Here is a 12,150-nt window from a genome sequence, read left to right as displayed (position 1 = left end):
ACGGCATGTCCTCTTTCGAAGCCTGCTCCTGTTAAGGTCCCGTCTCAGTCAGAGCGTAACAAAAGAATTGCCTGACATGTTTTTAATTGTTGGCTCTTCCTTGTCATGCATGTCAACCGTACAAGCAATTAGGCTTCTGCCATCCATGTCTAATAAAAATGGAGATTTTGCTGCTGCATAATTGTGGCAGCAGAAACGTCTGCATAACTTTCACTCGTGGGTTATCAGTAACCATCGTGAAAGAGACTATTAAAACGTATGCTGTCTTTTGTAGATAATAGTAGTTTAACATGAGTATAATAGCAAGCTCTGCAGCTAATGATGTCATATAATCACGTGGCACATTCCGTTATCACAGCTCAAGATAGTTTACTGCAACAGAACAGAAGACTGGTTGCCGATATATTTATGAATTTATTATTTTCTTTACATTATCTCCACCTCTTGCTCCAGAGCCCACAGAAAACCGTTATGAAGAAAATGATTGTAATTCAAGGCCACAGAAGCAAGGAACCATATCCCCACGAGCAAATACAAAACAGAGTTGGTAACAGGATTGCAACACCAAAGTGAAAGCATGTCTGCCAAGTCTACACATTCAAAGACCACAAACATCAAACAGGGTTTTTTTTTCAGGCAGTCAAGGGTTTCAGTGTTGGTAGAGAAGAAAACAAACAGGACTGTTTCTAGCTGAGGAAAGATGGATATTTCCAAATGGGCACACTATGATTTTCTTTTGTGTACAGATGCAAGGGGACAGTCAATAATTGAGTAAAGCATCTGCATATTAAATGTGATCCATTTACAGTACAGAAATGTTTAAGCAAGCGGTATCAAAGGTTACTGAGGAGCGTATATTTTTGCCCAGGCCAAAGAGCATAAAATCACAGAGTAGAAATGGTCTCAGACTTTCTTTTTTTTTTTCTTCTTTAGCTATACTTAATATTCATCGGCTGCTCAGTCCACTGCTTGCTGAACTCTCTCAAGACAAAAGCCCATTGGATATCTGATTGACCAGGAAATGAAAACTGCTTGCATTTCCTCCAGGCCTTTATAGTGAAGACAGCACAACAATAAAGCACAGGGTGAGCCTCAGTTATGGCATTTTGCAGATTAATATGAGTAGCTAAGGGGGATGCTTTGGAAATTGCCTTGACTAGAAATGTGTCAAGGCTGACAGGTTGTTGCTTTTTTTCAGTTTGATCCCTATTAAGCACTTTCCTCTGATCTAATTCAATAAATGCCAAAGGGAGTTATAATAACCATATTCATATTCCTGATCCTTTGGGATATGCGTCTTTGGAACCCATAAATACTTCTAACTTTCTTTCTTCTACACATAATATCTTCAGAGGTTTTATATTTCCAAGCTAATCGAGTATATAGAGTAAAGTTAGCTTTGTAAAATGCACTGAATCCCACATACAATCAAAGGAGTCCCTGCAAAAGTGCTAAGCCACCAAGCCACCGTGACATCTTTGAGCTTCAAATAAAATCCCTCTACTGATGTAATGGAAATACAGTCCATACCATTCATAGGTCTATAATCTAATGCACTTTTATTCTGCTTTCCAAAAGAGCTTATATATTGCAGCATTATTTTTAGTTTTAAAGGGAAAAAGCACACAAAGTTCAGATTTTAAATTCATGACAGCCAAATTAGTTTTTGAAAACTCTCTCCCAAAGCTACAAATTAGGAGACTGTCAATAAATACAAGTCTTACTTCTTAATGAGCTTCATAACGTATCTGTTCCAAACCAGTAAATAAATATGTCTTGATCCACCCCTCAACAAAAGTGAATGCCAGAAATAATAGATATGGATTTTGCACAAACATCTCTCTGACATTAAAGATTAGGGATTGGAAAAACCCTCATGTCCTCATCTTTTACTAAGACAAACAGTAAACAATCCTTAACTGTAAAACTGAGCTGTTGGACACGGCAATAAAATAAAACGTAAGCTGAAATTCAACTCTGCATGTAAAACAGCAATGGTCTGAAGTAGCCTATCACTCAATAAAACACCGCTACAAGTGAATGTGAAAAGCTGCTGGGGGGAAAAGAACATGAGCTGCCTTTCCACCTATTTGAATGTAAAATATTCCTCCCTCACAAACATCTGTTGCTGCAGTCTGTACAACACCAAAACCAACACAACAAACAGGAAAAAGACAGAAATGCTACCCAGTTTCTTTTCAACATTGTAAAATTTAAGGTCAGTGCAAAAAAAAATAAAAAAAACTTGATGGCAGCTACAGTAAACAAGACTCGAACTCAATATCAGCTGACCAGCAGCAGCAAAGTTAACTGGCAAACCTGGTGTAACCCAGCCTCCTCATCACAATCCCACACACGTCCTCTATTAGTCTGATGTCCTTTCGAGGCATATTTTGTCTCCACATGTTAATGTTGGCTGGTGAAATGTCTCCTTCGTACATTAGATTGTACAGGTTTGTGGATGTGGTGAACAGAAGTTGGTTGAGGGCTGCGGGTGAGACGGGCACCCCCAGAAATGTGTGTATGCTCGCCGCTGTCTCCTGCGGGAAGCTGACCACGTCCTCAAACCTCACTCGGAGGTAGGACTCCTCGGGGACGCTCTCGCTGACTCTCAGCACCGCTGCGGTGTGAGCCAGCCACAGATGAGCCAGTATCAGGATGGGGTTTGTCTCTGAACGGGACAGCAGCCTCTGGATTATTTTAAACTCTGGCGCTGCAGTTGGGCACCCGTCACCGACAGCATCCTCTTTGAATATCAAGGAAAGGTGCTGCGGGATATTTTTAAGGGAGTAAAGGCTGGGTTTGCTGTTATAAACCATGAGATAAATCCACGCTCGAGGGTCTCTCACCATGTAGATTGTCCTCAGGGAAGATCCCACAACCTCCTGAATGAAAGGCAATTTGAGCGCCCAGCTTCCGCTTCGCATGTTTAGGACCACCCGGGCGTTGGGGTACTCCGCAACATGGCGTCTTATCTCCCTAACATACTCTGCATCTCTGTCCAGGCTTATTCTCAGCTTGCCCTTCAGCTCAGACACCGGCTCTCTCCTCCTAGATCTTTTCTTTCTGTCCTTAGAGGGGCTGACTCTCTGGGGCTGTTTGAACCTGCTGCCCTCTACCAGCTGAATATTCTGCAAGTGCAGCTTGGTGTTGTGGAACAGCGAATGCAGCCAGCCCTGAATAATCTTAAACCGTCCGCGCATGGCATCTGACCTCGACCACTCACAGGCGTCGACCACGGAGTCAAACTCAAACTCGGTCTCGGGAATGTCAACGTGCTCGGTGGGAACTCTGATGTAAACAAAGTCCGAGTTGTTGTAGAAAAGGTGCTTGAGTATTTCCGATCCCGATCCGGGAAGGGTTGTTATGACGACGGTGGGCAGGGGGAGTCGGTGCTGCTCATACAGTCTGATTTGTTTGTTTACTTCGCTTTTGGCACCCGCAACTTTCCATTTTACCCCGCAGAGAAGCTCATCGCAGCTGTTGGACACAAACAGCAGCTCGGCTATCCACAGAATGAGCACAGAGAGGAGAGCGTAACGCATCAGCCTGCTGAAGCAGACATAAAACTTTCTCTGCATGGTCAAAAATCCTATGGCCACACAGAGAACAACCCCTGCTATCACATTGACTGTGAAGCCAAAGTCAAACAGCTGATTATCACTGCTTATTTGTTTGGGGATGAGTTGAGTCCCAAGGCCATATCGAGTGATTTGATATCCATCCTCAACTTTACAGTGACCTCCGAATCCTAAATAAGTCGACCTTGCTCCTATGTCTTTGTAGTTTGTAGCAATCGAGACTATCTTCTCTGTGTTATTTATGGTTAAAGAAAGTCTCACTCCATTTTTGCTATTATCCACAAATCTACAGCTGGACACTTTGACATATGGCCCATGCAAGACGTAAGCGACTCTGCTGACTGTGCCCGTCATTGGGAAAGTGACATTGACATACTGAGTCCACCTCTTTTTAAACTCAGCTGCCTGCTCTGCCTCTTGTATCCTGGTATCAGGGCTGTGGCCCTGGCTGTCGAACCAGAACATTTTATAATGAGCGTCCCACACATCCATCATGGCGCCATTATATCTGTCCATGAATCTGAAAGGGACGTATTTAAAGTCAATGTCAAGATTGTGGAAAAAAGCACTGAGGGACTTTACAGGTGAATCGCTCCACTTCTCTACGTGGTCAAGCACCAGCAGAGTCTGTGAGTTTAGCAGAACTAAAGCTCTGTACACACTCTTTAGTCTCATAGCGGGGGAGTAAGCCGACGCCGCTTCCCCACTCACAAACATGGTGTCCCTGTGTGAGGAGGCGACAATCACCTCCCCTCTCGCATCACCCACCCCCTCATCAGTCCAACGCAGCCACTTAGCGCATTCCCCCAATTGACCCTCCCATGGACTGTTACACTGGCTGGTAGGAGACGGACTGAACACTAACACATTGTTAAGGTAGCTGTACTTTGGACCATAAAGTGCTTCAGACACAAATACTTGTCCATTTGGAGCAAATGTGAAAGAGTTTTGATCAGGGTGTTCGTGACCTGGGTTAAAGCTGTTCCAGCCCTCCACCCAGGAGTAAGGCTTGTCATGGACAATGTCATAGACTGCACGGCCCCCCAGCTTGCCAGACTTAAACGAGACAAAAGTGTTACCCTGGCCGTTTGGTAGCCCTGCTCCGTAGGTAACCACACCCCAGTTTGAGAAAATATGCATCCTAGCTATTCCAAAGTCGTGGGGAGGCTGCGGCGTGAGGTGGGAGTTGTACCAGATGTATTCTGTGTGAAGTGTAGCCCAGCGCTGGGCAGACGACTGCCCCATGGGACCATCCTTGGGTCGGTGCTTTCGAATCTGTTGAGCCAGCCAGTTACCCGTCCCGTTCCTCATGACGAATGTGTCGAGGAAAACAAGCTGGCTCTCTGGCCCATAAAACCAGTTGTAGTTGGAGTCTGCGATGCCAACTGTTCTCTGAAATCCCGGCAACAGAGTGGCATAATAAAACCAGAAGTGTCCCCGCAGCCAATTGTTTTGCAGGTTGTCAATGTTGAAATGGCGTTGGGCTAAGAAGACATACTGTGTGATGGACTTGGCTGTGTAGCTCCCATAGGCTACTCCCTCATCCAGAGACCCATCAACAACATGGTTTAGGAGAAACATAGTTTTCTCCATGTAGTTCACTGCCACTTGTTTCCAGATCATTGACTCCGGGTCGTCGTGTGATCCAACCACTATTGCACCAGTCAGGACAGCTAATATGTTAGTGGTTTGATGATTTTGGAGATACTGCTTCCCCCACCCTCTGTACTTTGAGAGCTCATACAGCTCCTCTGTCTCAGAGCGAATTTTCTTGAGGTAAACATCCCTTCGCTGCTCATCCAGGTAGGAGTAAATGAAGTCATAAGCAGTGGCAAACCCAGTGAGAGAGTGTGCCATGGGGACCTCGTCGTTAGGGGCACTGGTTACCTTCCAGTCTGGATATTCAGTCATCCTATCCATAAACTTGATAAGAAACTGCAGGGCAGCAGAGTCCTCTGGGCACAACAGGCAGTAGAGAGCCAGGGGAGGCAGGTTGTTCCCATAAATCTCATTCCACTTGCTTGTAAACTCTGCATGTTTCACTGGGGGCATGTAAAAGGGGACATTAGACAGCATGGTGAGCGCAGCCGCCCGGATGACTTTAAATATGTGACTGTGGGTGGTGGAGGACCTTTGCCTCAAGTGTAACACATCCACTTGGTTAAAATATAGGTTGGGATGGGAATCAGTAGACTGGAGTTTCCACTGCTCAGTCTCTCTGGCTTGTGTGAGCTTGACCTGCAGCAAGTCATCTGTAAAAATGTCTCTGTCTGTGGCGTTGAAGACCCCCGAGAAAGCTGTCCCCACTGCAAACAGCGGTAGTAAAAAAACTGAATACACAACCAAGTTCACTGCCATGTTGCCGGGCATTTGTTAATAAATTTCACTGCATTCAAAAATTAGGCAACTGATTATTTTCTTCCTTAAAAATGTTGCTGTAATGTCCCATAATTCCAGTTGATAATTCAGATTAAAGGTCCATATGAGATATATTTTTCAGAGGAGCTCAAGAGTTCAAAAAATTATATTTTATAAGACAAACGATGCATTATGAAAGTCCCATGCATGATAGCCAAGAAGAGGAAAAAAAACTTTAGTGCAAGAACAAAACACTAGCGATATAAACTTAGTAACAATCTTGTAACAGTTTGCAAAGGCGACAAAACGCATCACGTTAATTATACGTAAATGTCTGATGGTAAGAAGTTATTTGCGGTCTGTTTTGAATTTAAATCCAAGAGAAAAAATCCCGAACGTTTTCCTCCGTCCTCGTAGTAATACGTGTGCTCGTGAAGACTGGCAATCTTCCCCCTCCTCGCATGCGCCAGCAGCTCATATTGATCTCCTCCCCAAAACATTTCCTCTCGGACAAACATCAGTCAGCCCCAGTCCGTGTCCGGTCCAATCACAGCCACCCAAAGGCACCGTGTGCAGCCCGACCGAACTGCAACATCCGCGGACACGAACCTCAGCAAACAGCGCATCTCCGCAGATAACATCGCTTTGTATCCCCCCGCTGCAGGGACTCCAAACATGCCTGGCGCTTAAAATTGCAAATCCTGATCGGGAAATCGATCTGTTTGCATTGTTAAATCCGGTAATCTCCTTTTATTATTATTATTTTTTTTATAAAGCTGCCTCCACGTTCCTTATCTTCGGCGATTAGTATGGTGAAGTCCGAAAAGAGGAAAGTTGTCGTCACTTCTCAAGTATTCAAAGAATGAGACATTTTTCGGGTTGTCCACAGGAAACGGTAAATCAGCCTCCCAAAAATGATGAGTAATCCAGATGTGGATGTACTGTATCTGTAGGCACATGTAGGCTAGAGGCTATACCCGCTGCCGATTGAGAGACACATCTCACAAGTAAAGCTGTGTGTAGCCTAATCTCCGGACGCGTCTCCGTTGTGTCCCCCGACTGTAAAACACAGTCAGTGGGATTGTTTTTCCTGCACTGGATGGGAAATTTCCACTGTACAAACTGTAGAGGGAGCCGTGACTTCAGAAGCCCAGCTTCATCCCTCATGTAGGCAGAGAGTGGGAAGGCTGGATATTCATTTCATGAAATCTCTCTCTCTCTCTCTCTCTCTCTCTCTCTCTCTCTCTCTTCTCTCTCTCTCAGTAGGCTACAGGGTGGTCCACTAATTGTGTTAGATTCCTGCTCATAAAGGCTAAAGCAAAATCACACAAGTGGTGATAAAAACTATTTCTTTGGATCTACTGAACAATTAAAAGACCCACACATTGTTGTTTTTTTTGCAATAAGGAAACAACTGATATTAAAGGAATGGTTACATATTAGATATCTTTTGGGGAAACACACTCAGAGATAGATGAGAAGTTTGTTAAATAGCCTATGAAGTTACAGCCAGCCGGTGGTTAGTTTAGCTTAGCATGAAGACTGGAAACACTGGCTACACTTAAGTGACAAGATTAGCTTAGCAGCATCTGTGAATTCCATAAATGAACACGCTATATGGCGTGTGTTTAATATGTAGGCTATAAAGTGTAAACATAATTATTTTGAGGAAGTATATTTGCTGGCCCGGACCATAGACTGTATATTAAATGGACAGAGCATGTGTAACGTCACCCGTTGGTTTGTGGAGATCTGCTATGAGTCGTCAAGTTTGCCGTTACGGGCGCAGCCATCCTGGTTGCAGATGTGACGATTTTAGACGAGAGGGAGGAGCTGCTTACACTCTACGTTACGTTACACACTTTCACTGGCAATCACATCATAGCCACGCCCTAAACCCCCCTCCCCCCCCTCCCCTTTAGACCATAATTCAAAAAATTAACATCCTTCTGTGTTGCAGAAGACTTATAACTAGCGATTGAGACCTTAAACTCATTATGAAAATGTTGTACTGAGGTAATAAATCAAGTGAGAAGTGGGTCACTTTCACGTCTACAGAAACCAAACTACTTTTGCAACCGCACGTGTCTTCCCCTGCTGGAATTCAGATAGAATGCAGGTTTAAGGCACTTCCGCATTTGCAGCACTTCGCCGAACCGGATGCGTTGTCCATTAATATTAACAGCCTATGGCCCGGACCAGGGTTTCACGTATAGACGGTAGTGAAGAGTGAAGCCAAAACATCTTGATCGCCCCCTAAGTACGGGTCAAAAACTGGGCAAAACGTCATAATTGACAGCTGTGATTGGCTGGTGATTGGTTGGGCGGATGTATGGGCGTCTCCACTGCTTAATCACTACTGTGCAGACTCTGTCTTCAAAATTACAAGAAGGCAGCTCCAGTATCCGGGACACGTCATCCATCTTTAAATTATGTTACAGTCTAGCGGGCACCAGTAACTTCCTAGATTTTTTTTTCTTTCCTTTGGATACAGCCGATAGCTGAATTACCCCTATTCACGCTAAGCTAAGCTAACTGGATGCTGGCTATAGCTTCATATTTAGAGTACAAAAATGAGAGTGGTATCAATCTTCTTATCTAACTCTCTGCAAGAAGCACTGGCATGGTTGTTGGCCTATTTCCAAAAATGTCAAATATTACTTTATTTTGTTGCTGCTCCAGTCTTCATGCAAAGTTAATAATTTTATATATATATATATATATATATATATATATATATATATATTATATATATATATATATATATACACACACACTCACCTAAAGGATTATTAGGAACACCTGCTAAATTTCACATTAATTAAATTATCTAATCAACTATTCACATGGCAACTGCTTCAATGCATTTAGGGGTGTGGTCCTGGTCTAGACAATCTCCTGAACTCCAAACTGAATGTCAGAATGGGAAAGAAAGGTGATCTAAGCAACTTTGAGCATGGCATGGTTGTTGGTGCCAGATGGGCTGGTCTGAGTATTTCACAATCTGCTCAATTACTGGGATTTTCACACACAAATATTTCTAGGGATTACGAAGAATGGTCTGAAAAAGGAAAAACATCCAGTAGCCTATGCTGCAGTCCTGTGGGCGAAAATGCCTTGTTGATGCTAGAGGTCAAAGGAGAATAGGCCGAGTGATTCAAGCTGATAGAAGATCAACTTTGACTCAAATAACCACTCGTTACAACCGAGGTATGCAGCAAAGCATTTGTGAAGCCACAACACGCACAACCTTGAGGCGGATGGGCTACACCAGCAGAAGACCCCAATGGGTACCACTTATCTCCACTAAAAATAGGAAAGTGAGGCTACAATTTGCACGAGCTCACCAAAATTGGACAGTTGAAGACTGGAAAAATGTTGCTTGGTCTGATGAGTCTCGATTTCTGTTGAGACCTTCAGATGGTAGAGTCAGAATTTGCTGTAAACAGAATGAGAACATGGATCCGTCATGCCTTGTTACCACTGGGCAGGCTGCTGGTGTAATGGTGTGGGGGATCCCTTTCGCCTTCAAAACTGCCTTCATTCTTTGTGTCGATTCAACAAGGTGCTGGAAGCATTCTTTAGAAATGTTGGCCCATATTGATAGGATAAGGTCAAACACGGTATTAGTATGGTGTTCCTAATAATCCTTTAGGTGAGTGTATATATTACAGACAGATAAGAATGGAATTGATCATCTCATCTAACTCAGCAGGAAAATGTTATTATAAGATACTGGAACTTTTAAATAAAACTATCCTTATTATGATTTACTTTAAGAGTCACTATGGTTAGTCATGAAAAATGATACCAGCATTTGTAGTGACACAAAATTACTTCATATTACAAAATAATCATTACAGGCTAGATCTCATTAACATGTTTAACCTTTTTTGTGCCCAAATTATCTCTTTACACCCTTATATCTTCAGTCTCAGTTGCATTTCCTTGTTACACATATCCTGAGGCAACAGAAAAGGCATCCAATACCCTTAAAAGCATCTCTCCTCAGAGAAATGTGTGACATTTGCCTGTCCTAACATGTGGCACTGTGCACTCATTGATCACCTCATTGTGAGTATTAGGTTTCTGTGCAGCATCTTCATTTAATGATGGATCGCTTTCTCTATACCCAGTTCTGTACCCAGTTATGTGTCTGCTGCAACATGCTATCCCACAGGGAACACTGTTGCATGATGTTTATTTAATTTTTTTCCCTCAGTTTAAAAGCACATGCTACAGGCGCACAGATGGCCTTATCAGGATAGCTGCAGGAAACACACAGTAGCCCAATCTCTCTCTTAGGACATAAAGTCTTTCATATGAAGAGGAGATGCACTGCAAAAAAGATGCCTCAATTTAAACGGTGATGATAATCTTTATGCTCACATCTGTCAAATCGCCTCATAAACAAAATTCATACTTCAGGAATTGATAAGATGCTTGAAAACTCTGAACAACTTAAAAAAAAAAAAACTTTCAAATGTATTTTAAAGAAGGAACTCATCAGACTTCCCAACAGATTTTGCTTTAAGCACATGTTCCGACACTGCATCAACTGCCCAGCCTGCAGAGAAACAAATCAGCACTAAATTGTCCTTTCTTAGCCTTCCAATTTATAATAATTATGTCATTACAACTTTGGTAACTAGTGGTTGCAGCAAGTTCATTTTCATAACACATATTTTCTATTTTTTCAGAATAAAACCTAAGAACTATGGAAAGCAGCTAAATGGCATTCAGTGTTGCTGTAGTTTACCATGAATTGGTTAATTGGAAAACAACTACAAAGACCAGCACGTCATGCTTTGAATCATGGCTACAAGCTGAAGTCAATGCAAAATTGCCTTAAAGCTATAATGCGCATTCTGTTGCTCCCATGAGGAATTCTAAGTAATGACAACAACACTGTCGGCGCATTCACATGACGCAAGCCTTCGGTGATCTAGCCCTCCTTCCCTTTCCCTAAGTCGCTATGTCACTTGTCAGGGCACCATTGTAAATAAGAACCTGTTCTTAATGACTTGCCTGGAAAAAATAAAGGTAAAAAAAAATAAAAGATCACACCCCCACCCCATAGCCATACTGAGAAATAAGAGAGAGTTCTGTGGAGCTGATAGGCATCGCTTTGTTATTAGCTTTGTATCAACTCATTTGGCAATGACTTGAATGTATACTATAAGACATGTTTACTTGATTGAGATGAGTTTCACTGTAGCCAACGTGATATCATGATTTCGCATAAACATACATCCCACTTTCTGTTATCTGTACGCATTTTGAGCTCTCCTATGTATGTCTATGCTCTATAAAGCGGACGGCAGTCTGCAACGTCACAGCGTAAACATACATGCCAAGTGGCACTTTCTAAAGCCACATGGCGTGTTATCGCGAGGCTACGTGTCATTGCGAAGCTACGGTTGGGTTTAGGAATGTCACACACGGGTTGGGTTTAGGAAAAGAAGAACTGGTTGGGTTTAGGAAAAGAAGAACTGGTTGGGTTTAGGAAAAGAAGAACTGGTTGGGTCTAGGAAAACAACAAACGTGGAAAGGAAACATCACACGTGGGACACAAAGTCATACACGGGACACAAAGTCACACGCGGGACACGATCCCCGGTCTCCTGGGTGAAAGTCCTCTGTTTTACCCATCCACCACCCCGCCCAACCTCCCTACGCGGATTCTTGCCCTTTTATACTACTCGCTACGGCGTAAATTCACACGCAATAGCAAGGTAATGTAGGTCAACGGAGGCCAAACAGCGTTGATAAACGCGCTAAAAACTGAGTATGCGTCTTGATAACACGCCATTACTGGCATACGAATTGGCGTGTCATACATATGCCACTTCATGAGATCAGTCTGCTGTAGCCATGCTGGTTATTGCTTGTCCCACTTCAGCTTCACTCAGGCTCTCTCTCAAACTGGCTACATTTTGATTTTTGGTAGTAAGATGGCAGCAGGATGTAAATCCAAATCCATGCTTGTGCATGAGTGTCTTTTCAGCAACCCAAAGGAGATAATTTATGCCTTAGTATTAGACTATCTATGGGCTACATCCCAAACCAAAGTAACATGGTTAAATAATGGCCTTAGTTGAATGTTTTTATACAGTTTTATTCAGTTATACATAATGTAGTAGGGTATTTTGGAGAAGGAAACTGAACTTAAACCACTGTCTTATCGTCCAGTAGCTAATGCTGCAGCCAC

General features: G+C 43.0%; 1 protein-coding gene and 1 long non-coding RNA gene across 2 annotated transcripts in view; both read right to left on the bottom strand.

Moving 5' to 3' along the window:
* LOC120552340 overlaps positions 1–12,150 on the bottom strand; it is a 201,134-nt gene that overhangs the window by 73,602 nt on the left and 115,382 nt on the right. The window lies entirely within an intron of this gene.
* LOC120552339 (dermatan-sulfate epimerase-like protein) lies at positions 395–6,990 on the bottom strand. The gene has a single exon (XM_039790307.1). It carries the CDS (start codon positions 5,949–5,951, stop codon positions 2,307–2,309), a length of 3,645 nt encoding a protein of 1,214 aa, XP_039646241.1. The 5' UTR covers positions 5,952–6,990; the 3' UTR covers positions 395–2,306.

This window comes from Perca fluviatilis, chromosome 22, assembly GCF_010015445.1.
Source record: "Perca fluviatilis chromosome 22, GENO_Pfluv_1.0, whole genome shotgun sequence".
In the NCBI taxonomy this organism is placed as follows: domain Eukaryota; kingdom Metazoa; phylum Chordata; class Actinopteri; order Perciformes; family Percidae; genus Perca; species Perca fluviatilis.
Note: the sequence above shows the minus strand (reverse complement) of the source record. Positions and strands in the feature narration are given on the sequence as shown.

What these genes read in the sequence shown, in the direction of transcription:
- LOC120552339 (XM_039790307.1), bottom strand. Translation starts at nt 5,951, where the DNA reads ATGCCCGGCAACATGGCAGTGAACTTGGTTGTGTATTCAGTTTTTTTA.